The sequence below is a fragment of the Amblyomma mixtum genome, chromosome 2, assembly GCF_055824585.1.
Source record: "Amblyomma mixtum isolate Tamu chromosome 2, ASM5582458v1, whole genome shotgun sequence".
Taxonomy (NCBI): domain Eukaryota; kingdom Metazoa; phylum Arthropoda; class Arachnida; order Ixodida; family Ixodidae; genus Amblyomma; species Amblyomma mixtum.
The window spans coordinates 262,454,957-262,482,673 of NC_143013.1; the positions used below are offsets into that span (position 1 = coordinate 262,454,957).

A 27,717-nucleotide genomic window follows, 5' to 3' on the forward strand; every position below is an offset into this window, starting at 1 on the left:
ACCAAGGTAATGTCCTCCCACGATGGCACTCATTGTCAAACCCCAGTTTCTTCACTAACGCTTGCTTTTGGGCTTGTTGGTCTATTATTCTATTTGAGAATATGTGTAGTGTACCAGAGACAACAGAAGACGGGAGATGGATGGGTCAAGATCGATCCATCTCTCATCTTCCATGGTCTCTGTTGTGCTAGACCACGGCCCAAATATCTCAATTGCTTTGTGCAAGAGTAGTAAAAATGATTACAATTGGCAAATGATACCAATGGTAATCAAATGTATAGCTCCACTCTGTGGACTATCTCAAACCTGCACTGTACAGGGCATTGTATGGATATATAGAGGGCATTGTATGAATTAAACTTAGCATATCATTCTTACTCATTGTTGGAAAACTTATTAATTATCATAATAAGTAGCAGTTAATTAGTAACAATATGCCACAGCCACTGTGAGACACTGAAGCACTCATTCTCTCCTCAAACAAGGAATTCTGTCATGTTGTAATGAAAACTCTGAGAATCAAAGTTAGATTGTATGAAAAGCTTTAGCCAAAAGTGAAAAAATGGTGTGAAAAGTCAATAAGCACTGCAGCACAGATATTCATTACCTTGGCAATGGCTGCGACTGGCTTGTCTTGCGCAATGATGGCTTCACCGTTTTCTTCCACAAATCCCGTGTTGCCAAGATGCAGTACAGTCGCCACTATGGAAAATATCTCCTGCAAAATACAGTGTAAATAGTTTGCAGTCTTAGAATTTAATGTAGGTTCCAAAGCAACTAAAGGAATGTACTCATCAACACATTCTGTACATGAAGTTTGCAAAACAAGTTGGAGAACTGTGATGCTTACTTCTTCCTCCTTGAGTGAAAAGTCAATTATAGAGAGGGCATCCCTGACAACCTTGAACTGTGTTGTGTCATCAATGCCAAATACTTCCGTGCTGTCACCCTGCAAAATAAATATGAGAACACAGAAATCAAATTATACAGTTAGTTTGCACCAATACACAACAATACGACAAGACCATGAACACCTTGCCAATTATTTGTGGAGACAAAATTGAAGTCTAAAAAGTTGGACTCAGTTGGACTTTTAAGGCGAAAGCTTTTAATGGCTCATACTGTCGTCCGTTAACAAAGCGTGTCACACGCGTTTCACTCGGGAACTAAAAAAGATAGAAAAAAAATAATGGTTGCTTCAGATAGAGGAGGAAAAAATGAACCTAGAAGCCAAGTTTGATGACTGTAGATGAATTAATTAATTATAGGCAAAAATGTCGAAATTGCGTCGAAATAGGATGGACGTCGATATAACCACGGGAACAGTGTGACGTCACATCCACCAGAAGTCGCCAAGTCATAGTGAAAATTGTCACAGAATGGTCGGAAAAACGTCGCATTTGTGTCAAATTAGATGGGAAAATGTGTAATTAAGCACAATTAACACTTAAGATCACCGAAAGATGTATAATTTGGATATCGATATAGCCACGGGAACGGTGTGACATCACATCCACTGGAAATCATCACGGCATAGTGTCCTTGGCTTTCGCCTCTCAACACTTTAGTTGCCAAAGTGTCCTCGCAATTTTTTGAGTGATGAGAGACCAAAATACCTACCAGCAACTTGAAAAAATTTACTATGCACCACGCATTGCATTTTGATTCATTCTTTGCTCTTGTACTCTAGTTATCCTATTAATAGCACGTCGATTTTATGCAGCTGCATTACATTAAAAAAAGTTCTCCATAAAGACCTTCATTTTCTACCATCCGAAAGCAGACTTGAGAAGCTGGAGCCATCCTCGGAATCTGGCAGCCACATAATATAAGCATGGAGGGTGAGTGTCTGTGTCTTACCTGGTTGAGATAGTAGTAGAAGGTGGGGTCTCTGCGCAGTGAGAGCTTTTCAAGGAGTGCGTCCTCGGCACCTGCGATGAGCTGGTAGAAGATGTGGAAGTTTCGTTCTCCAGAGGCCTGCTGCACCACGCGAGACTTCTCCAGCAGGTAGTTGAGGATGTGTCCACCCACAGGGGCACCCTGTTTAATGCATTCAGGAGGAGCAAGAAGTCACCACACATAAAAAGATGTTTATTGCTACCATTTGCCTAAATACACTGACGGTACCTAACGTACTTAAGCTAGTTGCATAGAAAAGGAGTTGCTGTAGTACAGCAAAAAAAAGAGACGCAAACATTACGTCTTATTCATTTCTCACTCCTATGACCCATGTATTTGGCAGATACGATTATGATGAATTGAATTTTAATGGCACAGAAACCATGCAGAGTATAATGAACAAAACACGTCTGAATTAAATTTGGCAGACAGCTGGAAAGCTTAAATCTTTGTTATACACCTGTGACAGAGTATTCCTGCTGGCTCATTTAACAAAATTAAAATACTGAACATGAATGACGTGTAAAAGAGTGTCTCACCCCACTATTCTCTGAGGAGAGAGGGGTGGGGGGGGGGGGGGGGGTCATATATAATGAGGCTTGATGATGATGGGAGCATGACTGCAGCAATGTGCAAAGAAAATAATATCCAAACTCACCAGGTAGTCAAACTCGATGTCCATGTATTTGCCGAACCGACTGGAGTTGTCATTCCGGTTTGTCTTGGCATTCCCGAAAGCCTGCGAGAGATTGAGCATTTTTATGCAAAGGAGCCAGAAAATTTCCTATCTAAAGGACAGACGAAGCGGCGAAACGTGGAGCGGTGCATTTCGCATCGTGCTCTTGAAGCAAAACACGAAACGATGCTTCCCTGCGATGACGCACAAACAAAACAGCGCGCGCCACCGCAAGCGTGCTTTACCGCAAAACACGTCTGTTAACGGAGAAGCCACCTCGTTTCAGGAGGGAAGGTAGTGACAAGGTCGCGGCAAAGTGCTGACCAGTATTACAGTTTGAGGAGCAAAGAAAATCAGCCAGAAATATTAAAACTAATGTCAAAACATTGGTAATACTGAAGAAACTTAAAAAAAAGGAAAATGCTTTCCTTCCGGGTACCAGAAAACCTTTAGAGGCAAAAAAAAAAAGAAAAGAAAAGTCAACACACTACAAGGTAGCTGTTTCCGCGTTTCATAACCAGGGCTCTCGTTTCTTGCTTTTCCGAGGACCCCGTTAAAGCGTAAAAAAACAAAAAACAAAAACGGCTTATGCTCACTGAACAAGATATACTCCAAGCAAAACAGAAGTTATCTCCACTGCAGTGCTCATGTGCTCACGGTGAAGCATCATCACTGAACGAAGTACGCGGTCGGGCAAGAAAGACCGGCCACCATTGAAAAAAGAAGCGTCCGACCGGTCATGATGCAAAGCAAGGAACAAAGGAAGGAAGGAAGGAAGAAGGAAGGCAGCACCTCGAGCACGGGGTTGGACAGCAGCAGCTTGTCCTTGACCCGCTCCACGGCGTCCGAGTGGTGGCTGGCGGCGGCCACGTAGTGCAGCACCTTCTTGGAGGCCTCGGTCTTGCCCGCGCCGCTCTCGCCGGAGATGAGGATGCACTGGTCGCGGCACTCCTCGTGCATGCTCGTGTACGCCGCGTCGGAGATGGCGAAACTGCGCGACACTGAACTTACTACACTCTGAACACAAATACACCTGTATGGCAGTAAAAGAAGGAGTAATCTGTCCTCTAGTGCACTCCCTTAAACACGAATACGTCTATATGGGAGTTAAAAGGGAGTAAACTTACTCCCTTACTCCCTTGTAACTCCCTTATAGACGTGTTCGTGTTTAGAGTGCATAGCCATCGCGGAAAAGTAGACACGAACTTCATCTGTTTCGTACGATTACGCGCTGTCTGCTATAGCTAAGAAGCACGTAAACTAACCAAACGCTTTCCTGTTGTGTGTTTTCTCGTCCTTCATTTCTGTAACTTTATTGTTTGCTTGCTTTCAGCTTTGTTTCATGCGGTCCCTTCCTTGCCCGTCACTGCCGCCACAGCCCTCGGAGCAAGGAGCTCAAAAGACGCCACAGTGGGAGACAGGACACACGGCCGTGTTATAACTAGATTAGATTTAATTCAGGCGTTATAACTCGTTGCTCCAATACGCGCTGTCTTCAGGCTTACCAAGCATTCAGCTGGCAGCACAGCCAGAGCGTACCGTTATCGCCTGTCGGGTTCTCAGCAGAGCAGCCAACATTCTGAAACTGGCACACAGTCAAAATTATGACCAAACGGGGCTGGCATATGAAACCATGCCGAAAAAAAAATGAGGGCAATAGAGTGGAGTAAACAAGGAAATAAAATAAGCAAGACATTTATGATTCATACAGAAGATGTATGCGAAACAATGATTGAATAAATAATGCGGTCTGCCGCCGCGGTGGCTCAGCGGTTATGGTGCTCGGCTGCTGACCCAAAAGACGCGGGTTCGATCCCGGCCGCGGCGGCTAGAATTTCTTTGGAGGAGAAATTCTAGAGGCCCGTGTACTGTGCGATGTCAGTGCACGTTAAAGAACCCCAGGTGGTCGAAATTTCCGGAGCCCTGCACTACGGCGTCTCTCATAGCCTTAGTCGCTTTGGGACGTTAAACCCCATAAACCTAACCTAAACCTAAATAATGCGGTCTAGTAAAATCTAACTCGCTTAATTCGAACTTCCTGTTTACTCGAACTGAGGCTTAGAAAAGGCCCCCTTAATTCGAACTCGGTACAATTCGATCAAATATTCGGTTCTTTTCGAGTTCGAATAATTGAGAGTGTGCATAATGATTAACGGACTACATGCAACTCTCCTTCAACCCTTCTCATTAAGAAACTCCTAATCAAAATCCGGGCAAGACTATGTTGCGACTCTTCTTTCCCCACCATGACAGTGTTTTGAGCAGCGCTGAGAATTTAATCCGAATGCCACATGTGGCTTGGTAGTAAGTTTTAGAGAGCCGAATTTCTGTAATTGGGACCTGCGATGTTTGGTTTGGTTTATGGGGCTTAACGTCCCAAAGCGACTCAGGCTATGAGAGACGCCGTCCTTAGTGGAGGGCTCCGGAAATTTCGACCACCTGGGGTTCTCTAATGTGCACTGACATCGCGCAGTACAAGGGCCTCTACAAAGAAACCCGGCCGCGGCGGGATCGATCCCGCCGCGGCCGGGATCGAACCCGCGTCTTTCGGGTCAGCAGCCGAGCACCATAACCACTGAGCCACCGCGGCGGCTGGACCTGCGATGTGTTCTGATCATTTAAGAGAGCTGCTACTCAGCATCCACCTCAGCTTTCCTTTCTAGTCGTATGGCTGAGCTTAGATGCCTGGCTGTACGTCGATGGGTAATTGTTCCATTCATTACAATTACTACACCGTCGTGAGTTCCCTAAAATACTTTGGAATGCTGAATGCTGCAATTAGTCTATAAAAAAATAGAGGGAGTGTGTGTGTGTGTGTGTGGGGGGGGGGGGGGGGGATGTAGTGAGTATACCCGCTGCCGTAGTTCATAAACATATTTGTACTCGAATATTCCGTCTGTGGTTCAAAGGAGCAGAGTGGAGGAAAATGTGCGACGCCGCCTAACACCGATACTTCTTTGTTGCCAGCGCAGGTTCACCACAGGCGACATATATATGGCAATTAACGCGGCATTCTCAGTCGTGCCGTATATAGACCGGATGCTCACGACAGGCAAAAAAAAAAAAAATAAAATACTAAGACCGGCAGCGCGTGTGTACCAAGATCTGGAGCACTGTTTGCTTTTTTTTTTTCTTTCTCGTCTTCCGCCGGCCGACTTCCGCCAGATGTTGAGTTTCCATCTTATTCTTTCCTTTATCGCGTTCTGCGCTGTGGTGGTGGTGGTGGTGAAAAACTTTAATCAAGAGAGCTTGAGGGTTAAAAAATAAATAACCCTGCTGCATGGTCGGTATCCTTAGTCCGGGACACCGCATGACGAGGCCCCGTCTCGCGCCCGCTTGACCAGAGCCCTTTGGGACTCCAGTGTGGAGCAGTTGAGGAGGGCAGTCTCCCATGCCTCTCGGGTGGGGGTGGGGGAGGGGGGAAGGTGAGGATTCTGAGTACATGCCCACACCATGTGAAAGATATCGCAGATCTCTCCACAGTGCGGGCAGCGCCCATCTGTGTTCGGATCGAAGTGTTTTGCTATTGCAGGACAGAGAAGGGTTCCTGTCTGCAGGCGCCGCAGAGTTCGCTCCTCCGCCTTACTCAGCCCCTTGGCAGGTGCCGGGTAGAGACGGTGGCTGTCGCAATAATAAATTAGGATTTCGCGGAACCGCAGAAGCGGTTTATGAGCTTCTGAGCCATGAGAGCTAGGATGAGGAGCCCGGTGTGTGAGCGCTCGGGCGGCCGCATCAGCGGCCTCATTGCCTCGTAGACCCTGGTGGCCAGGAGCCCAGATCACTTTTGTGCGAGTTGGATCGGCGAGAGCGCGTCTTAGAATTTGCGAGGCCAGAGGTGATATTTCGCCTGCAAGATAATGTTCACAGGCCCGGCGAGAGTCTGTAATAACCGTTTTCGATTTTGGATCGGCGGCAGCGAGAGCTATTGCGACTTCCTCCGCTCGTGTTGAATTTGGGGCCCGAAAAGATAGCCCATCGACATTCATTCCCCGGTGGACTACGGCAGCCGTGAAGAATCCTGCGGGCGACGGCCCTGTGATGTCCACGTAATAGACGCCCTCTTTATACCCATATTGCCTCTCAAGCGTGCGAACCCGCGCTTGTCGTCTGCCTTCATGTGAAGCCATGTCCATGTTACGCGGGAGCGGAGCGACCAAGAGCATGTGGCGCCACAGCATCGGGATGTTCTCCGTCCCCTCTGGTATGCATGTGTGTTGGATGTGTAAGCGGTTTAGCAGGCGGCGCCCAGGCACCGTCTGCGATAGCCGCGTATATTGGTTCACGAGGTGGGCCTCCCGCAACTCCTGATAGGAGTTTACCACTCCCAACGCCTTCAGTTTGGCGTTGGAGGTAGCCACCGGAAGGTCCAGTGCTCGCTTTGTTGCCTTCCTGATGATGGCGTCAATGCGCTCGTCTTGTTGTTTGGTGGTGCGTAGGTACGGCACGGCGTAGAGGATCCGGCTGGTCACGAAGGCATAGGCGAGCCGTAGCGCGTCCCTGCCCCGCAGACCACCCCGCTTGTTGGAAACACGGCGGATCATGCGCCCTACCTGTTCACCTAAGCTCTTGAGTTTCGCTATAGTAGAGTCCGGCCTAAGTTTGTTATTGATGAACAGACCCAGGATCCGGAGCTCCGCCACTTCTCTGATGGGACCGCCTGACAGAGATATGTGTAGAGACGTGTTGTCCTTGTGGTTTGTCCTGACGTGTAGAAGCTCTGATTTGGCGGGAGCACATTGGAGACCACAGTCGGCAGCATATGCTTCGACTATGGTGGCGGCCTGCTGAAGGCGGTCCTCTATCTCCCCAAGGCTCCCCTCGGTGGTCCAGATTGTAATGTCGTCTGCGTAGAGTGCGTGTTTTATGCCATCTACCTGAGCCAGTCGGCCGGGCAGGTGCATCATGGCGATGTTGAAAAGGAGCGGTGATAACACCGCCCCCTGTGGTGTACCTCGTGTACCCATAGAGTACGGGCCGTACTCCTCGTCCTCGATCCGGAGGAGTGCCTGACGCGCAGAGAGGAAGTCTCTGACATAGGCGAAGACCTTCGCCCCGCAGTTAGTGGTGTTCAAGTTAGAGAGTATGGTGGCATGTTTAACATTGTCAAACGCCCCCTTAAGATCGAGGGCGAGAATGGCCTTGTCGTTTTGTTGCATGGCTGTGGGTCGTATTATGTCCGCTATTGGCGTGTGCGTGTCTGTTCTGCGTGTATCTGTGTTTGTTACATACGACAGAATGCTCGTGGTCTTAATGAACGCGTCACAAAGCATATTATGTGTATGCATGTATGTTTGTGTATGCGTGAGTGTGTTCTAAATAAACGACAGAACCTCTGGACACGAACGACCAGTAATGTGAAGAATAAATAGAGAATACAGAAATACATAAATCAACGCAGAAAAACAAACATATGATGTAGTACGGTTTTGAAGCTTCAAAGCATCCAAAGAATAGAAGTAATAATATTTATAAGTGTAAGTCATGCCTCAGCAAGAAACAGAAAACTTTTCACATGGGGCTTAACAAGTCAGCCTAACATATTAATTACGTAACGTTTGAGAACGATGTTGCACCAAAAAGTAAAAATAAGAACAGAAAAAGCATTCACTTTATTTCTAAATTAACTGACAATCATGTGGCAGTGCATCTGCGTACGCTGCGATGTCGGCGCTGAAGAAGTACGGCCTCAAATAATCTGTTACATTATTACGAAACCCTGCAGGCTACCGCAGTACGTTTTTACACGACGAAAAAAAAATGCGCGAACGAAACTTTGGCTGCAGACAGATCAGGCTTTCATTCACACGGGTCACCCCTTTAATAAGCGCACAATTTTGATTCAAAGCATTTTCACACCTTTAGAAAAAAAATGAAAAGAAAAACAGTTACAGTTACGGATTAATATATATCAGCCAACGAAGACTACAGACTATTCGATTCAGCAGTGCAAGACGGGGATCAGCCCTGAAAACATGCCTGGTTAAGAGTGCGTTTTGTAAAATGATAATCTCCACGTAAAAACGAGAAAAACAATAAATAAACAACAATTTGACCATTGTACAAAAATCAGTGACGGAAACGCGTCCGCGGTGGCACAGTGGTTAAGGCGCTCGTCTACCGAGCCGGAGTACCCGGGTTCGAACCCGACCGCGGCGGCCGCGTTTCGATGGAGGCGAAACGCAAGAGGCGTCCGTGTGCTGTGCGATGTCAGTGCACGTTAAAGATCCCCAGGTGGTCGAGATTATTCCGGAGACCTCCACTACGGCACCTCTTTCTTCTTTCACTCCCACCGTCCTCCCTTCCCTTACGGCGCGGTTGGAGTGTCCGCCGAGATATGTGAGACAGATACTCCGCCATTTCAATTCCTCAAAAACCAATTTACCAATTTAATTTAAACGCGGCTAATGAAAGGTACGTATGCGAGCGAATAAAATACAAGAGCTCACAAAGCATCACACAGGAACGGCACTAGCGTGAGCCACGTACCTCCAGCGACATACTGTCAGCCAGCAACTACGGACTGAAGCGTAAAAGAAAAAAAAAAAAAGCCTAATACGTCGGATTGCCATAAAGCGATGCCGGGAAGTAACTGTGACGAAAACCTCCGCTTTCCTGACAGATTTAACGGGTGTGCTTCGGACACTTTTTTTTTCTTCTGCGTAATCAATGCCGAGGCCGCTCGCCTGGAAAAAACGCTCTGCAGCGTTTCCGAGACGCGACGAACGTTAATCGGCGCGCGCTTACGCAACCTAACCACCCACAACGCTTGCGCTGAAGCGTGACGCCGTACTTCCACTGCTAGCGGCGTTATTACGATCGGTGTTTCCTTTTTTTTTTTTCTTGTTCCACAATACGCAGAACACTGTGACGCACCGACCGCGAAGCTTGTGAAAGCAGCGGTACGTAGCGTTTCCCGTTTTATGCTGCAGACCAAGCCGTGAAATATTTCCGCCATGAATGGCTCTAGTCCCTTTTCCATTAGTTGTTCTTGCATGGGCTTTTACGCTACTAATCGGGTACTTCGAGACGCAATTTCTGTGCAACGCCGGGCGCGGTAGCTATAGCTCAACCTTTATGGCGTGCGGGTGCTGAGGCCGCGGAGGCTTCATTTCGTCTCGGTCGGAATTAATGAACAAGAACTGTTCATATGCGATGTCGGTGCACGTTAATGGCTTGGTTTATGGGGTTTAACGTCCCAAAGCGACTCAGGCTATGAGAGACGGGCTCCGGAAATTTCGACCACCTGGGGTTCTTTAACGTGCACTGACATCGCACAGCACACGGGCCTCTAGAACTACACCTCCATCGAAATTCGACCAACGCGCCTGGGATCGAACACGCGTCTTTCGGGTCAGTAGACGAGCGCCATAACCACAGTGCACGTTAATGAACTTTCGAGAAAGACACAGAGCCTTTCACTCCGCGATTAACAATGAAGGACTGATTTATAAGGTCCATCAGGATACGGCCCGAGCCCCAAAGGATTAAACGAGCTAGGGCTTCACATGTTCAGTCGGGAACAGAAGTCTCCGGACCACGTGTTTTTTTGTTTTTTTTGATACCTCAAAGGCCCCTGGTATGGGGCATTACATGAGGGATGGGCATGACAGTTATACAATAATGGTCTTGATGGCGTTCTTAAAATGGATGGCGTTGATGTGATGCACGGCGTCCTGTGGTAGATCATTCCAGTCCCGGGATGACGTGACGAAAAAAGATCGAGAATGAGCGGTAGTTCTTGCGGTGGGGGCGTAGACGGCCTTATGGTGGTTAATACGGCTTGAGAGGCGATAAGCGGGTGATATGACTGATTCTCCTAAAGATGAATGATAAAACATATGAAAGAGGCACAATCGAGAAATTTTTCGCCGCGTTTCAAGGCTGGGTAAGTTAGCTTTAGTTTTTAAGGCAGACACACTAGTGTAGTACGAATAGTCAGAATAAATGAAACGGATAGCTCGATTTTGTATTTTTTCTAAGGTTAAAGAGAGGTTAGACTGGTGAGGATCCCATATTGCCGAAGCATATTCTAGTTTAGGACGGACAAAAGTTGTGTATGCTAATGATTTGATGGATGGGGTGGCAAAACGTAGATTGCGCCGTATGAAACCAAGGGTACGATTAGCTTCGTTAGCGATGTTCGTGATATGAGATGACCATGTTAGGTTTTGCGTTACAGTAATACCCAGGTACTTACAGGAAGAGACGGACGATACTTCTGAACCGAAAAGAGTGTATTTAGAAGGAGTATGCATCTGCCGACGATGGAATGAGATTAAACATGTTTTGGAAATATTGAGAGACATTAACCAACGTTCGCACCAAGTTTGGATTCGGTTAAGATCTTGTTGAAGAATGCCAGCGTCAGTACTGTTAGTGATTGGGCGGTAAATTACACAATCGTCAGCAAATAAACGGATGGTAGAGGAAATACTGGAAGGAAGATCGTTAATATATGTGAGGAAAAGCAAAGGTCCTAGGACTGTACCTTGGGGAACACCTGAAATGACCGAGTTACGTGGAGAAGAATGATTGTTAGCATAGACAAATTGCTCTCTGTTAGTCAAAAAGTTAGAAAGCCATTCTAATACTAACGAATTAAGATTTAGACACGATAACTTTAGCAGCAGTCTTTTATGCGGTACTTTATCGAAAGCTTTTTCGAAATCAAGGAAGAGAGTGTCAGTAGGAACGTTTAAATCAAGGTTGGAGCTTAGGTCATTAATAAATAGAGCCAATTGGGAGTCACATGAGCGTCCTTTCAAAAAGCCATGCTGGTTAGTATGAAAGAATTTTACGGAGACAAGGAATTTGACTATGTGCGAATAAATAATATGTTCCATTAGTTTCGAACAGACGCTTGTGAGAGAAATGGGGCGGTAATTTTTGCATGAAACAGGTGAGCCCTTTTTGGGGACTGGAATGATCTTACCAACTTTCCAATCTTGTGGAAGGACACCTGTTGATATGGACTGCTGAAAGAGGTGGCACAATATTACACTTACAGTGTTTTTAGTATTTTTTAGGATTTTAGAATTTATGCCGTCAACACCAGATGAAGAAGTAAGTTTCAATGATTCAATAAGTTTCATGATTCCATTAGCCTCAAACGAAGCTTATAACTCTACTATCAGACAGCGGCTGGAGACCGCACTTGTGGAGATGAAAGAACAAAAATTTAACTTTTACCTCCACAAGTGTGGTCTCCAGCCGCCGACTAATAGCAGAGCTATCGGCTTCGTTAGAGGAACACGTGGTCCGGAGACTTTTGTCCCCGACTGTACCTACATTAAGGTTTGGACTGAGATATTCGGACCAATGTTTTTCGACAACAGCTGAGCGCGCTATCGATCTATGACGGTTGAAGGCGCTTCTAAAAGCCCACCATTCCAGTGAAGAGCACAGTGGTATTAAGACGAATTTCGTGCTCGCTTGCAAGAGGACATTCTTTTTTTTTTTTTCTTGCAAACGAAGCACATTTCACCGCTACACGAATACACGATTCAAAATTCTGGGACAATTGAGATAAATTTTTAAAATTTTCTTTAGTGCGCCCTAAAACATTTTTTTTTAATTCTTATACGAAACCAGCATTTCATGATTTCGTCCCATAATGGAGAGAGCGCAGTTAGTTCTACACGAAAAGTATGATGAGCACTCTAGCGAGGCGGGAAGCGCAAGCTCAATGCCTGAAAACGGTCGATGTGTCTGACGGCTCCGTTTTTCAGCCCGCCATGATCACCCTGCTTCTCGAACATTTTATACACTAAGAAGACAAAGTACGTTTTTACAGGCGTCAAGTCGCACGTTGAAAAAAACCATTCCGACCAATACATTTTTAGATTTGCTCACTAACTTTTCGGCGCTCTCAGCTAGCGTTCGTTTCTAAATCACATCAAAGCGGCAAAGTAACACTTCGCGTTCTGAAAGACACGTCCAGGCCATGAAAGGAAAACTACAATTGAACCTCGTTATAACGAAGTTGAAGGGGCCCGGCGATTACTTCGTTATAGCCCACGTTGACCGAGCTTCCAAGGGAAATCGTCATCCCTTCGTTATATGCATTATTTCGTTATAAACAGTTTCGTTATAACGAGTTTCGGCCGAAAGTGAAAGGGGGTGGCGCAGTGACTCACACGTGCGGCGGCAGTTCGTAGAAGTTGGCATTGCGGTAGAGGTTGACGTAGTCGTCGCTGTAAATGTCGACGCGTCGGTACGGGTTCACCGAAACCAGCACGGGCCCGATGTACGTCTGCGGAAGAAAAGAAGGGGATGGAAGCAGCGCGCTAAAAATAGCGGTTCCCCCAAAGCAACGCGCCTACGAAAAAAAAAAAATCTCACGACGTTGCACTTGTGGGTTAATGTGCATACCGTATGAGTAATCACGTTGTGTTTAAAGAGAAGTTTGACATGTCTCCTTGCTAGTGTATATAAGGGCCATTATCAGTACAGCTTTAACTGCCACCACTAAAAGCGTTATTTACAAGCAGTGATCGAGTGAACGGCTATAATGGGAGAAGGAGGGGGGGAGGGGGGGGGGGAGCTAAACAGCACGGCTACAACGCTTTTGAAGGCAGGAAGTTTAACATTCTGGACAGGGTCTGCAGCCAACGCAAAGCTTTCACTTGCAATACAGTCGTGCACTGAATAATATTCTGTTTGGAACTTCCTCTCTTGGATTATTTTTTGTTATGTCTTCGGAGGAACGGAAACAATTCTCGGCTCCCCTCAGAAGGGATGAGCAACAGCAACGCACTGCGCTCTGTGCGATGGAAAGGTTCGCGCGCGCGGTGTGCGTGACTCACATAGATGAGGTCCTCGGTGAAGCGCTTCCGGAGGTTCTCCACGAAGGCCTGCTCGCTCTCGAAGTCCTCGAGCAGCACGAAGTCCTGCACCCCGACCCGGTCGCGGGAGTGCAGGGCATTCTCCATCGCCTGTGCAAGGTGCAAACGGATACGGTTAAGAATATGCTACACTAAACTACACTAAATCTATACTTAACTACCCTAAACATACACTAAAGCTACACTAAATCTACGCTAGAACAACACTGAAACTGCACTAACACTACGCGGAACCTACGCAAAATCTACACTACATCTTCACTACATCTTCACTGAATCTTCACTGAATCTCCATTACGTCTTCATTAAATCTTCGCCAAACCTACACCAAATCTTCATTAAGTCTTAATTAAGTTTTAATTAAGTCTTCATTAAGTCTTCATTAAGTCTTCACTAAATCTTCACTAAATCTCCGCAATATTTACACAAATCCACAATAAATCTACACTATGCATACTATGCACTGTACAATACTACATTGTGCTAGCCTATGCACTGTACAATACTGTATCACTCGGTCGTACAAAACAGCGCAAAATACGGGTGCTGACGAAACGACAACACACAACGATATACCTGCTCATTCACAAACAAGGGTAGTGAACGAATAATTGAAATAAACGTGCACTCATATATACCCAGTGTCCAGCGAAATAACAGCCCGCGGAACCACGGTGGTGTTGGGGCAGCCCCGTCATCAACCAGCTGTAGCCCAGGTCGCACCCCTAACGCAATACCGAGCTTGCCAAGCGCATAACTGGCCGACAGCGCCTGGGCAACTCGGGACCGGTTTCCGGCAAAATGACACACGCGTTGTACTGTCGTGCTCGCTTCGCGGTGCAAGCGATATAGTAGAATGACTCGCTCGCTGGCTAGCAAAAATAGACGTTACGTATGTACCCGCACGCTAACACGAGGAGGTTTTCGAAAGCGCGTCTTCGTGCCCTTCATATCATAAGCCAACCGTGGTGAATCGGTGCAGTCTAGGAGGTTTTGCATGCACTAGTCAGTGCAACATCATCTACAGAAACGCGCATGGGTACTGAGCTTCAGGTGCACGCTTATACAACCAGATGCGCAGACAAGGTTATGGAAATGAGGAGCTCATTATCACATACATTGCAGTTGTAAGTCAGCGCTGTGTGTGTGCGTGTCTTCTTCTTTCTCAGTCCCGTGTGAGCGCGCTGTTTTTCGGTGACATCATGTACCAAATGGCTAGGCAAGTATCCTTAATGCAGTTAATATGAAGGAAGCCGAAATTGATCTAAGTCGCAATTAATCCAGAACCCTATACTATACGGTGTCCCTCAAAGTAGGTAGTGTTGTTTTGACATGTGAAAAACCATTAAACCTAACCTAACCAGCATCGTCATGAGACAAAGTCATTGGTAGGTGCGCATGCATATGTGTATATGCATGTACACGTAGGCTTCTTACGTCATACATCATTGACTGAAAGCCTGTATCCGGCTTTCGTCAGTGCCGCCGTACTTTGGAATTACGCTAGCAACACCTTAACGAGATAATGCCCCCATAGTATGCTACACCGAGCAACGGCTACGGCATGCAGCCATGCAGCTAGAAGAATGGTCGCGTTTCCAATGCACTGAGCGAAACAACAACGTTCATTGAACGGAATTTATCTTTTGTCGACTGCGCAGCGATTTTTTAGTTGTTTTTTGTGTCTTTGTATTAGCTGCTCGCGTGACAGCAAGCATGAAGCAAGCCGATGAAGTACAGGCAAACGCTCAAGTCTGGAAAATGCATGGTTTAAACGGCCCGACGAAATCCCATCGGCTGATGCCTATAGGTTCAAATTATCATTTGTCACCAACTTAGCAGCGTTTAATGGTGAAGATGTCTCGCTTCGTCGCCACTTTTCTAGCAGGAATGAAAAAAAAAAAAAAAACTCGTCCTGTTAATCAGGGTACCTTTCTAGCGTTTTTCACACTGCGAACCAGTTTAAAGAGAGAAGTCATTGGTACAAATATTCATGCTTCTTTGCAGCTGTCCTGTGGGATTAATGTGAATGAGTGAATTCATACGTTTACTCTGTACTCTTTCTTGTTAAACCGGCTGCGTTTTTGTAGAGATGTTTTCAGCGTTAATCTCCCAGGCCCTCACCTTCTCCCGTTATCGCAGTTTGCTCGGCCGCCTCGTTTCGAGAGGCACTTAACGAGTTACAACGTCGAGCGAAGCGCAACGTGCCCACACTTCGACAGTGCATTAAAGCGTCGGCAGACTTGTCCGGGCAGTCGTTCTTTTTTTCATTCCCGCGGCCGTTTCCGTCCTTAACCGCGCCCGACGTCGATCGTTATATTTGCTTTGCCCGAAGAGAACAGCGTCCATGCGTGAAGAAAATAGAGAAAGGAGGCGATTACGCTTTGACAGCAACCTGCTGCTGGTCAGGCCGCAAATGACAGCGATTTTTGCCGCCGCTTTGCTTCTAGTACAGCTCCCGAGTCATTTCGCTCCAATGCGGAGGAGAAGGTTGGGCCGGCCAGCCTTGACACGAAAGCGGGTTTCAGCTAGCCGCGTGTGCGTAAGCCGAAGACACTCAACGTCCTGCTCGATTAACCATTAACGCGCCGGCGCCGGTCGGAGGGATGGTTTTCTTTTTTTGTTATTATTACATTGTTTACGCGCGAACTCGAAGTGGAGCAATCAAGAGCCTGTGCATACAGCTACCGGGCGTTGATCGCGGACCCGCAATGTTAATGCGTTGGAACTGAGGGGACTTCGTTCAGTCAGGACGTCGAACACACACTACGGGAATGCGGAGCGCCCGCGGAAAAAAAAAAAAAAGAAAAGTAATGCTGTGCCAAGGGCGTAAGGGACACGTTGCTCTGCGGGCGGTTGTCATCGCGCGCAGTGTTTCATAACGATTACGCCAGGGATGCTGAATCAGATTTTCCTTTGAGCGGTGGAATGGAAAGGCGTTGCGTTGAAATGAAAGTCTGGAATGCCATTTTCCGAATGTCATATTTCCTAGGAACGCATTACTTTTCAGAGTAGTCCCTACTGCACTTTCAGTACGACCATATAGGCGCGCGCAGCCGTGATCATTAAGGTTGAGGGAAGATACGGGACTATTAGGAAAGTTACTGCCACCTGTAACCCCACCCTGTCCGCTTGTGATGAATATGACGAAATAACTTTATTAGCTACGTGGTTGCACGATAGCCAGCGTACGGCCGGTTGACATGATTGTAACCAACGAAGCTGTGAGGGTGGTTCGACACCTAGATTACGTAAGTGATGCCAATGGCCGCCCATACACTCGTAACACTCGCTATTGGCGTAGGCCTACTATTCTCTGCATGCCGTCATAGGAAAATGGGGGCCACTGTTGATGCCACCAGCAGCGCATCGCAATGGTGACGTCTTCGTCAACAGGGCTCGGGGCGCTTACTCAAATGTACAGTCTCGTTCAAAAGTCTTCGGGCAACATGGTTTGCTTTGAAGCCCTATATTGGAGCCCCCTAACGGCACTCTCAAAGACCAGAAATGTCTTACAAGGTGAGGACAAGGGTTCTCCGTGTTCCACTTCAAAGCTGAAAAGCAAACAAAGCGGCCTGAAGACTTTTGAGAAAGGGTGCATCTTCCTCTTGGAGGAAACAGCCAGCAATTTCACGGCGCGATGTCTGGACTGCAAGGTGGACGAGCGACAGGATGCACGACATTGCACAACACTCGTGTACGACGGCATACGTACAAAGGCCAGCGTACCGTTGACGGAAGGGCACTAACTAGGCACTACATCAACAAGTGACACTGCGCTTCTGTGAAGAGGACGTTTCAAACTTTGACTTGAGTGCAAAACCTTCGAATTCCCTCACTTCGTAGAAAAAAAGTACAGTGCAGGAGGCAGAGCTTACTGAACATGCATATGCCTGTCTGTACCTATCTCCACCTTTTTTTCTCTTTCTTTCTCTGCAGCCGACCACTCAACTACGTCAGAGAAAATAAGGGGCTGTTAGGGAGAACACTACATTTAAGGTAAGGTTTATGCTAAACAGCGGTTGCCTATTAATGACGCACTATACACGGCGCACACTATCGTTCGTTTATGTTGATAAAATGTATCTCAGGCGCACCGTAGTCAATACTTGTGTCGCGGTAAACAATGTCAGGGACGGCAGCAGATTGCCATCACTGGCATCCCTAAGCGACCTTTAATGCACGCACAGATATATCTGCGCGGCATAAGCTCTTTCGCGTCTCACTTATAGAACTTAGAAGGCCGACCAGCAGCCAGGCCGGGAGTTCCACGAATCTGCGCCCTTGCATCAGATGTAGAACGCTTTCTTTCCATTGCTGCTGCATTGTTGCAGCCAGTCTGGCTCCACGCACAGGCATGCTAACTGGTGCACTCTAAACAGGAATATGCCTGTATGAGAGTAACACGGAAGTAAACTGTCTCAAGCGGACTCCCTTTATCTTACCCCCTTTTTCACTCCTTTTATGTTGTTGCATATCCTGCGAAAATATTGTAAATAGCCACGATTTCTCGCACGAGTGTTTTTTTTTTTTTGTGTGTGTGTGTGAGAAAATGTTCTTTACGAATCAAGCCCTCGGAGTCCTGTGGACACACGTATTTTTTATGTAGATATGACTAAGATATATTGTTTGGGCGCAGCCACTCTTTCTTTTTATTTTTTTACCGGTGTCGTATAACGCCCGCCGAAAAATATTTCTGGCTACGCCACTGCCCCAGGTGGCCGAAATTTCCGGAGCCCTCCACTACGGCCTCTCTCATAGCCTGAGTTGCTTTGGGACGTTAAACCCCATAAAACATAAAACCAATCATACAAACGCTGTATGCTCGATGAATTACCTAAATAAACAACAAAATGATCGCAAAGAAGCGTGTAAAGTGTTGGCACCAAGTGCTACAAAGTTAACAAGGTACCCATGTGGACTAGTTGGTGTACATCAGACATAACTTCACCAGCGAAAGTACGAGACACCAGGAGAAGAAGAACACAGGACAACCCTGGACTAACAACTGAAGTTTAATCGAGAAACGGCCAACCTAGGTCACCAGAAGACGCATGCGTATCAGACAAACTAAAAAAAAAAGATACATATGTGGCGAATCACCCAGAGTTGGAGCGTGTATCCACTCGTTGGTGATTCGCCACGTATGTTTTTTTTTTTTTTTTTTTTAGTTTGTCTGATACGCATGCGTCTTCTGGTGACCTAGGTTGGCCGTTTCTCAATTAAACTTGAGTTGTTAGTCCAGCGTTGTCCTGTGTTCTTCTTCTCCTGGTGTCTCGTACTTTCGCTGGTGAAGTTATGTCTGAGCTACAAAGTTAAAGTACTAAGTTAAAGTACTAAAGTACTTTACGCAAGAGACGGACCACTGAAAATTTTCGGTGTAGCGCTAACGGTTGAGGGCCAAGAGATGAATCCATGTTGTAACGCTGAGGCGAGATGCGTGCTGGGACGTGACGACAATTGCTTTCCGATTCTGAATGGCTTGGAAGCAATGAATAAAGTATATACATATGTAGGATTGCTGCGGTTCCTATATTGCTGAGGAGTTTTCTAGCTTAGCGGAAGAGATGCATGTTTCCTAAGCCAATTGTCTAATGGATGGAGGGGACTCCAGTGATCTCCTGATAAAGCCAAGTGATCTGGAGGCACTAAGTTTCGTGACGTGATCTGCCCATGAATCGGGTGCGAACGTACGAAGGAATAGCAAGGTTCACGTGGATCTGGGCTACCGGAACACGTAGACCACGGACGGACGGAGCCCTCTCGAGAATGCGGCGTCAGTGGTCACGTTGTTCACGTCCGGTCTGAAAACGTGCGCACGCATCAGGAGTGAAGGGGGCGAAAAGCCCAGTAGTATTTCTCCTTATATCTCCGTTGAAGGTACTGAGCCATGGAGGTTACATTTTATCGCGCGAAAAAAAAAAATGAAAACCAGGCAGCACGTCCGTCTGAGGTCGACTACTTGCACCTAAAGGCCTTCCAGAGATGTGAGCGCCAGTTTTCTAGTGTCTTGCGCGTGAGTGCCAACCTCTTTGTTGTACTTTTTACTTCTTCTGTCCGTTCATATCTAGAGAGAAACTGCTAAAACGGTAAGTTTGGGGAAGAAGAAGGCAGAACGCAGCATTAGGGCCGTATCGAAAGGATCATCTAAATGGCTCAGCTGGAGGATTCTCACGGACCGCCATTTTCACGATACAAATCTCCGCTCGCGTGTAGTATAGACGACCCATGCGGCGTCCTATAGGAAGGCGCCTCACGAAGGCAGTTTAACGGCCTACTTTTCCGCGCATTTTGACCGATAACGACACCGCTGCTACAGTACGCAGGGCCGAGCGTATAGTGGGGAACTTCGTCAGTAAGCGTGGCCAGCCTTTTTGTTTCTTTGTCGGTTTCCCTGTATACTGTCTCACAACATACCCGCGGATAGTCGAAGCATACACGGACCTACTCGCTGTTGTCTTCTCCCTCGTGCACGCAGGCTTCAGCAAGCAGATGCTATACAGCTGTTGGCCGGCTGCTGTGTGGCGATGCCTGAAATGCGTGCGCACCATGCACAATGGGCTCTGCAGCGATGAAGGGAGCAATTCTTGGTTGTTTCCCGAGTGAAATGTCTCTGGCCGCCCGCGCAAAGCGCAGCAGCGGGAGGGGAGGACGTACGACTCCGTGAGACTCGAATGATGGTCCCGCACTGCCAGAGCGAACAGGTATACTGTGTACGCCGAGAACGTGCCGAGAGTGTTTATATGGAGGGCACACCGCGGCTCAGCAGGTGTGGCGCGGTGTGGACGGCTGAACACCGTCTGGTCTGCAGTTCTTCGCGCTGTGCTGTCAACGACAACTCCGTGTATGCGGGCCGCGAAACACGTGAGCCGCATCAAGTGAGGAAAAAAGTTGTGGAAAGAGTGATGCGGGGATCTGTGTGCATACCGCAGTGTGTTTAGTAGTCTATATGACCACGCAAAGTGCGGCTTGCGCAAATTGTAGCGGCGATAACTGTCTCTCCGTGTCCGTCTGTCTGTCTGTGTCCGTGTATCTATGCCTCTGTCTGTCCCCCTGTGTCTATGCCTCCGTCCGTCCGTCTGTCCGTCCGTCCGTCTGTCCGTCCGTCCGTCCGTCCGTCCGTCCGTCCGTCCGTCCGCTGCTAACAATGCGTCGCGAGGCGTCCGTAACCAAAACACCAGACTTGACCACACACAATGTTCTCTGCATTTGCTTCCGTTTGTATGTATCGGCACTTCATTTCCCCCCTCTGTCTGTGTATTCGCTTTATTTGTACTGCTAATCTTGTTTTTGTCTGGTTGTAACGTACATGTATTTTTTTTTTATTCGCTCCAATCTGCAACTTGCTTTTGTTTGCTTATGATAGGCAACGTTCCGCGCTTTCTTTTTCGCCTACAACTTCTTTATCTTCCAAGACTCACCTGCACAACATGGATAACCAGGCCTTTTGACTACACGCAGCTGTGTATATATCCCAGTCGAAAAAAAAAACGATAGAATATCGTTCAAAATACGACAAAATGTTTTGTCGTAACGATAGATTTTTCTGTAGTAATGTTGATTTATCTGTTTCGTCGCTTACGACGAGGGACAACCCAGTAGTACATCAAAATTTTATTGTTACTACAAAAATTTCCTGTTGTGTTTTTCAACTCGGTGGAGTGTACGTTATACGCTGTCATGTTTACAGTGCACGCTTCTAAAGACGTGACTGGTTTATATTGTTATGAAGGTGACCTTAAACATGTAATGTTGACCACGTGAGCACCACAGTGCGAACGGAAAAGTGGGTAAAAATTCTGGCTCGCTCGCCCTGGAATGCACTCTGAATCTAAAAAAAAAAAACGGCTGAGGCTTAACTTGGTTAAGCCTGGAGAATGCGAAGCATCATCGTGTCGCGTAATTTGGAGGCGCACAACCACAGCGACGGCGCGAGGTGGGCCCCCGTTTCTCCACTGTCGTGACGTCATCGTGTCACGTGGTGTGACATCATGTATCACGTGATTTGGAGGCGCACAACCACAGCGACGGCGCGAGGTGGGCCCCGTTTCTCCACTGTCGTGACGTCATCGTGTCACGTGGTGTGACATCATGTATCACGTGATTTGGAGGCGCACAACCACAGCGACGGCGCGAGGTGGGCCCAGTTTCTCCACTGCCGTGACGCCATCGTGTCACGTGGTGTGGCATCATCGTGTCACGTGATTTGGAGGCGCATAACCACGGTGAAGGGCTGGAGTGGTAGCTAAAGTAGTACGCTTCGCATAAAAGGTTTTTCGCACGCGATATCCAAAGCAGAATCCCCAGCGTCGAGACAGGGAGGGGCACCAACACACCGCATCGAACGAACGTTTCCGCGTTTCATCCGTGCGGCGTTACAGAAACAAGCGCGCCTCGCGCCGGAAACGACGCGCTGTACCAACCCACGCGTGGCCGTCGCGACCTTCTTCCCCTCTGTGTAAACGCATATCCCGCTGGTTATTTGCTTGGCGTATCGCATAGGAGGGAACACACGCTGGTTTCTCTCCAAACCGCCGGGTTACGTGATGGAAGCACCGCAGACCGCAGTTAGGTCCCGAGACGTGTGCGGAGTGAAATAAAGAAAGGGAGGTTTGGGACGCCGCCAAGCAGGTCAGGTGCGCGTTACTTTACCATCTGGCTGCGCGGATTCTGTGCCACACTGAGTGGGGAAACACCAGCGGGAACGCGCTGCATACGTGTGCGATGTATCCTGCGCAGGTTCCCCTGCCACTGTTTGCGTGGGTTCAAAAAGAGGAGCGTTGTTGCTGGGTGGTGTGGGAAGGCTGTCTTGTGCTCCTTCTTGTGAAGTTATATACAGTGACGGCTGGGTTTTTCCAGTGATAAGCGGCATGTTTACCTCCTGTTCAGCAAGCATATGTTATCCACGTGCTCTAGGAGAACACCGAGTTGGTAGCACCACCTAGCTGGGACTGGACACTGTCTAGGGCGTGCTGCTGGCTTGGACGAAAACCGGGCTGTAGACGCTGCAGGACCTTCGCGGCTCACTCTAGCTATGCAGCTTTACCAGACAAGCTAATTTTAGTCTAATACACAAAACCAACAGTGCAATTACACAAAAACTGAAAACTATGAGAGAAAGATCCTGAACGTTTAGAGCCTCACATGGCTTCAACTACATAATCATGTTTTCTTCCAGCTGGGAGCTTCAAAGCCACATCAGCGACTGAATGTACCTTGCAGAGCGCCTTTAGTCCGGCTTATACAGTCCGGAAGAGTTTGGTCTCAATTTTGGTTATAGCTGAGAGTGGCAAAGGACAGTCGACTACAACTATTAAGCGCTGCGGGTGCCTTACAATCATTGGTTAGGCATGTTGCCTGACGAGGTAGCTCGCCACAGATACTTGTATACCTTGGTCTATGCAGGAAATGTTAAGCATACTCGCAATATTACAAGATTTTCTTCGGTCGGATTATTTTTCTGCTGTCATGACAAGGAACAGATATAGCGATAGCCACAAAAAAAAAATCTTTCATTCCCGCAAAAAGAAAAAAAAGCAGAAGCCAAGCTCGGCCTTATTTTTTTTCCAAATAGAGTATTAAAACTACGTGCTATAAACTTCTTCGTTTGACGAAGATGGCAACATTGTGCGTGGTACATTGCCTGTGGACTGCTACTGAATAATTTATGCCACAACAGGGCGGTCCATGATTGAATTGAAGAGTGACAGTCGTGGCAAGTACGACATCACTCATCCAAAGGGCATCAAAAGTTTGACGAGGCCGGCGGACATCCTCTTTGACCACCCAGAGACTTCGGACGCCTGTATGTAGGAACAGGAAGACAAGTGATGGTTTAAAAAAAAGTGTTTAGCGGGCTCCAGGTCACGGAAGCTTACTCTCCTCACTAACCCGCAAGAAGAATCGCACACCTGGATGGAAGGCAGCAAGTACAAGTATCGGTTTGGTTGGTTTTATGGGGTTTCATGTCCCAAAGCGACTCAGGCTATGAGAGACGCCGTAGTGAAGGGCTCCGGAAATTTCGACCACCTGGGGTTCTTTAACGTGCACTGACATCTCACAGCACACGGGCCTCTGGAATTTCTCCTCCAAAGAAATTCAACCGCCGCAGCCGGGACCGAACCCGAGTCTTTCGAGTCAGCAGCCGAGCACCATAACCACTGAGCCACCGCGGCGGCTTAAGTATGTTAGCAAGAAGTGGCCGGAATCTTTTCGAATAAAGAAATTGATTTATTTTAAGACAAGAATTTAAGACAAGAATACAAGAATGAGATAACTGATACGTAGGAGGTTCGGCGGATCTGCAGAGTTGGGAGGGCCTCGCCGACGCGTCTCTTATCGTCGGCGCCTCTCGGTCATCTCTCCTCCCAAGCTGCAGCGGTGGGGCTTTTATAGCCTGAGGAACGGTGGCCCCTCCGAACTGGCCAATCCAAAGGCGGCACTCCGAAAGGACCAACCAGCGACCGCGCGGCCAACCGCTTCAAATCTTGCCGCGCGCGCTGGCGTCCGGGGGAGGAGGAAACGGCGCCTCGCTGTCTGGCCTCTTGTGACAAGTCCAAACGTGTTGGTTGAAGATACTTCTCCTAGGACTCCGCTGTCGTAAGGCGCAGCATCGTGGATTGTCAAGGGGGACGCTCGTAGGAGAAAGTTAGGATGCGGGGCGCCTCGTGGTCGCTGAGCAGGAGCGTTAAATGTCGTGTGCTGGCGTGTTGGGACCGCATGGCTCGTCAGAAATGTGAATGCTGACACGGCCTTTCCAAAATTTGCGCCTGTCCTCAGGCGCACGTTGTCGACAGCAATTCTTGGGCGAGCTGGGCGTTCTCCGCGCGTACCTTGTGGCTTGCGTCCAGCCCGTTCTAATACGCCTACGCTTCCATCTAGGGAGACGATGCGACTTGTGCGAAGTGCCGCGTTTGTCTCGTTCGTTTCGTTTCTTGGTACAGGGAGTCGGGCTTGTACCGTGATGCTCACCGATACCACTGCGTCGTCGTTTCCACCTGGGGACGTGATACGACTTATGCGGACTGCCGTGTTTGTCTCGTCCGTAACGTTTCTTGGTCCAGGGAGTCGGGCTTGTTGGATCGTTCCGCATCCTGCCGCGCTTTCGTCGCGGTGCTGGTTTTATGGATGATCCAGCTCGTCTTGGCAATGGCTTCTGCATTGTAGTAACTGTAGCAGATGCGAAAGGTGCGCCGTGTCGTTGGAGGCACGTCTCGTGGCCAACTCGTGTCGGTAGTGGCTGCTGCACCGTAATATCCGTAGCTGGGGCGCGGGGCCCGTCGTGTCGTAGGGAGCCCGTTCCGTGGCTCGATCTCGGTGACACCGGCTGCTGTACCGTAGTGTCCGTGGCAGGGGCGCGGGGTCCGTTGTGTCGTTGGGAGCCCGTTTCGTTATCTGCTTGCGGTGACACCGGCTGCTGCACCGTAGTGTCCGTGGCAGGGGCTCGGGGTCCGTCGTGTCGTTGGGAGCCCGTTTCGTGGCCCGCTTGCGGCGACACCGTGTGCTGCACCGTAGTGTCCGTGGCAGGGGCGCGGGGTCCGTCGTGTCGTTGGGAGCCCTTTTCGTGGCCCGCTTGCGGCGACACCGTGTGCTGCACCGTAGTGTCCGTGGCAGGGGCGCGGGGTCCGTCGTGTCGTTGGGAGCCCTTTTCGTGGCCCGCTTGCGGCGACACCATGTGCTGCACCGTAGTGTCCGTGGCAGGGGCGCGGGGTCCGTCGTGTCGTTCGGAGCCCTTTTCGTGGCCCGCTTGCGGCGACACCGTGTGCTGCACCGTAGTGTCCGTGGCAGGGGCGCGGGGTCCGTCGTGTCGTAGGGAGCCCGTTTCGTTGCTGACCTGTGTCGACAGTGGCTGCTGGTCCGTGCTGTCACTCGTATCGTGTGACACTTGTCGTTGAGCAAGAAGCCTCCGCAGTTGATCTCTCTCGGCCAGCAGTCTTTCGAATTCCGCCCTCTCGGCTTGGCGGCGAGCATTGTCGTCCATGATCCGCGTCACGATGTCGTCCTTGCGGCCGCTGCACGAAAGTCCTCGGCATCGGAGCTCTTCCACCAGTTGCCGTTTCTTCAAGGTGGTCAGTGCGTTGCGTGCTGCCGATGCCAGAAGGGACAGAATGAGCGGGGACTCCAAGCTCACCGTCGGCGTTCTGCTGGGCTCCACGCTGTCGGCTCGGTCTTCGTTCAGGGGTGACGCCTCTGCAGATCCTCTCGGCTGCGCCATGTTAGCAAGAAGTGGCCGGAATCTTTTCGAATAAAGAAATTGATTTATTTTAAGACAAGAATTTAAGACAAGAATACAAGAATGAGATAACTGATACGTAGGAGGTTCGGCGGATCTGCAGAGTTGGGAGGGCCTCGCCGACGCGTCTCTTATCGTCGGCGCCTCTCGGTCATCTCTCCTCCCAAGCTGCAGCGGTGGGGCTTTTATAGCCTGAGGAACGGTGGCCCCTCCGAACTGGCCAATCCAAAGGCGGCACTCCGAAAGGACCAACCAGCGACCGCGCGGCCAACCGCTTCAAATCTTGCCGCGCGCGCTGGCGTCCGGGGGAGGAGGAAACGGCGCCTCGCTGTCTGGCCTCTTGTGACAAGTCCAAACGTGTTGGTTGAAGATACTTCTCCTAGGACTCCGCTGTCGTAAGGCGCAGCATCGTGGATTGTCAAGGGGGACGCTCGTAGGAGAAAGTTAGGATGCGGGGCGCCTCGTGGTCGCTGAGCAGGAGCGTTAAATGTCGTGTGCTGGCGTGTTGGGACCGCATGGCTCGTCAGAAATGTGAATGCTGACAAGTACAAGTATCGTCATCTGGCGAAGGACAGGTCTAGCAAGCTAGATTCATTGGCGTGGGTTCTAATCAAGACCCAAGTGTTTCTGATTTTGTTTTCTACTGCTCCTTTCACGCTGCAATTCGTGTAAGTTCCGGGTTCAGTGTCGCCTCGATTTCGGGAAGATGCACCGCTGAGAACGCCTAGAACGACAACTACAAGTATTTCACGCCTAAAAACCTGGAAAGCTTCCGCGATTAAAAAACAAAAACAAAATCACAAACAAGCAAACAAGATTACAACTGTGCTAAGTTGTGCAGCTTTACTCCCCCCGACGCAGAAGCTCCTTGGCGATGACCGTTTACGGTTTCCAGGCCGTAACTCCCGTATTAAATACATACACACGCAGAGCAAAGAGAGCGGCGGTCCCCCACTGGCCACTTAACCGACCGGCAGCCATGTTTGAGTGGATGATGCATTGGGCGGCGCGAGCCATCTTTCAAAGCATTTACTCTGGCGGTCGCACAAAGTGTCAGCCGTGCGCGTACGAACCTAAGCTGCAGCCGAGCCCAGCTCTCGTTTAGTGGACTGCAGTGCATATCGCCACGCTTGGCGCCATTACAATAAGGAGCGTGGCCAATGAAGTAGACATGGGGTACACACAAGCGCTGGAGGAGCAGTCGAGTTGTTCGCACATTTGTGTACTAGCAGATGCAGTCGGTCGCATACAGTTCTTGTGAAAAGTGACCAGACCAGTCGCGTGACACTGCAGTGTGCAGGTCTAGCGACACTGTACTGGCAGTCGTAAGTTCCAAGACAAAAACAAAAAATTCCCTTACTAGAGCCATCTAGCGGCAGCACAGTCAAAAGTCTCGCACGATGTATGGCGTGATGACTTCGAGCGCAATTATGAGCGTTATTTGTAGCATGAAATTGTTCTACCATACCGGACATTCCGCTTTCTTTTGTCACTTCGAAATTTAAGGAAGACGCGTGGCATACAAGTAGAACGCAGCACAATTTATTGTGCTTTCCTGCACGACAACTTCGGTGGATTGTTTCAGAAACTCGATGGGACAGAAGCTCATTCGCTACGCCAACAAGTGTAGCGCAACCTTAACGACATTTGAAATTATGAACAGACTGCAACTGAGCGCAAATATCGCATCAATTTCTTATGTGGGCGATTACGGAGCACGGTAAACGGTGCACGGCCGTTCCAGTTGCACCCATCAGTGCGCTACTCCCCGGATCCGTTTCCAGCGGAGGGAGTGGCAAAGGCCAAGAATTAATGCGAGACAAGCGAGCCGACCCGCGTGGTATACAATCAGAGACACAACCACTGCTCGCTAGATGACAGGTGAGGATAAAAACAACAAAACGCTCCAATCGGCAGGAAACGAGAGACGCGAAGGAAATAAATGAAGAAAAACGTGCTAGCTGCTCATTCGTTACACCGGAACTCACAACGTTTGCACTGCGTTTTGAGCGGATCCCCGATTCGGCGAGGTGAGAGCGGTGCATTGAGTTAGCGCTCGAATTGGA

General features: G+C 48.7%; 1 protein-coding gene across 2 annotated transcripts in view; it reads right to left on the reverse strand.

Moving 5' to 3' along the window:
• Myo61F (unconventional myosin 61F) overlaps positions 1–27,717 on the reverse strand; it is a 151,842-nt gene that overhangs the window by 20,834 nt on the left and 103,291 nt on the right. For both annotated transcript variants that reach the window (XM_089573744.1, XM_089573743.1), the window contains exons 2-8: positions 13,381–13,509; positions 12,712–12,827; positions 3,368–3,566; positions 2,558–2,638; positions 1,861–2,040; positions 851–949; positions 608–718 (exon numbers count right to left, since the gene is read on the reverse strand). In XM_089573744.1, coding sequence (XP_089429870.1) covers positions 608–718; positions 851–949; positions 1,861–2,040; positions 2,558–2,638; positions 3,368–3,566; positions 12,712–12,827; positions 13,381–13,506 — 912 coding nt within the window. In that variant the 5' untranslated portion in view covers positions 13,507–13,509. The remainder of the gene's footprint in view (positions 1–607; positions 719–850; positions 950–1,860; positions 2,041–2,557; positions 2,639–3,367; positions 3,567–12,711; positions 12,828–13,380; positions 13,510–27,717) is intronic.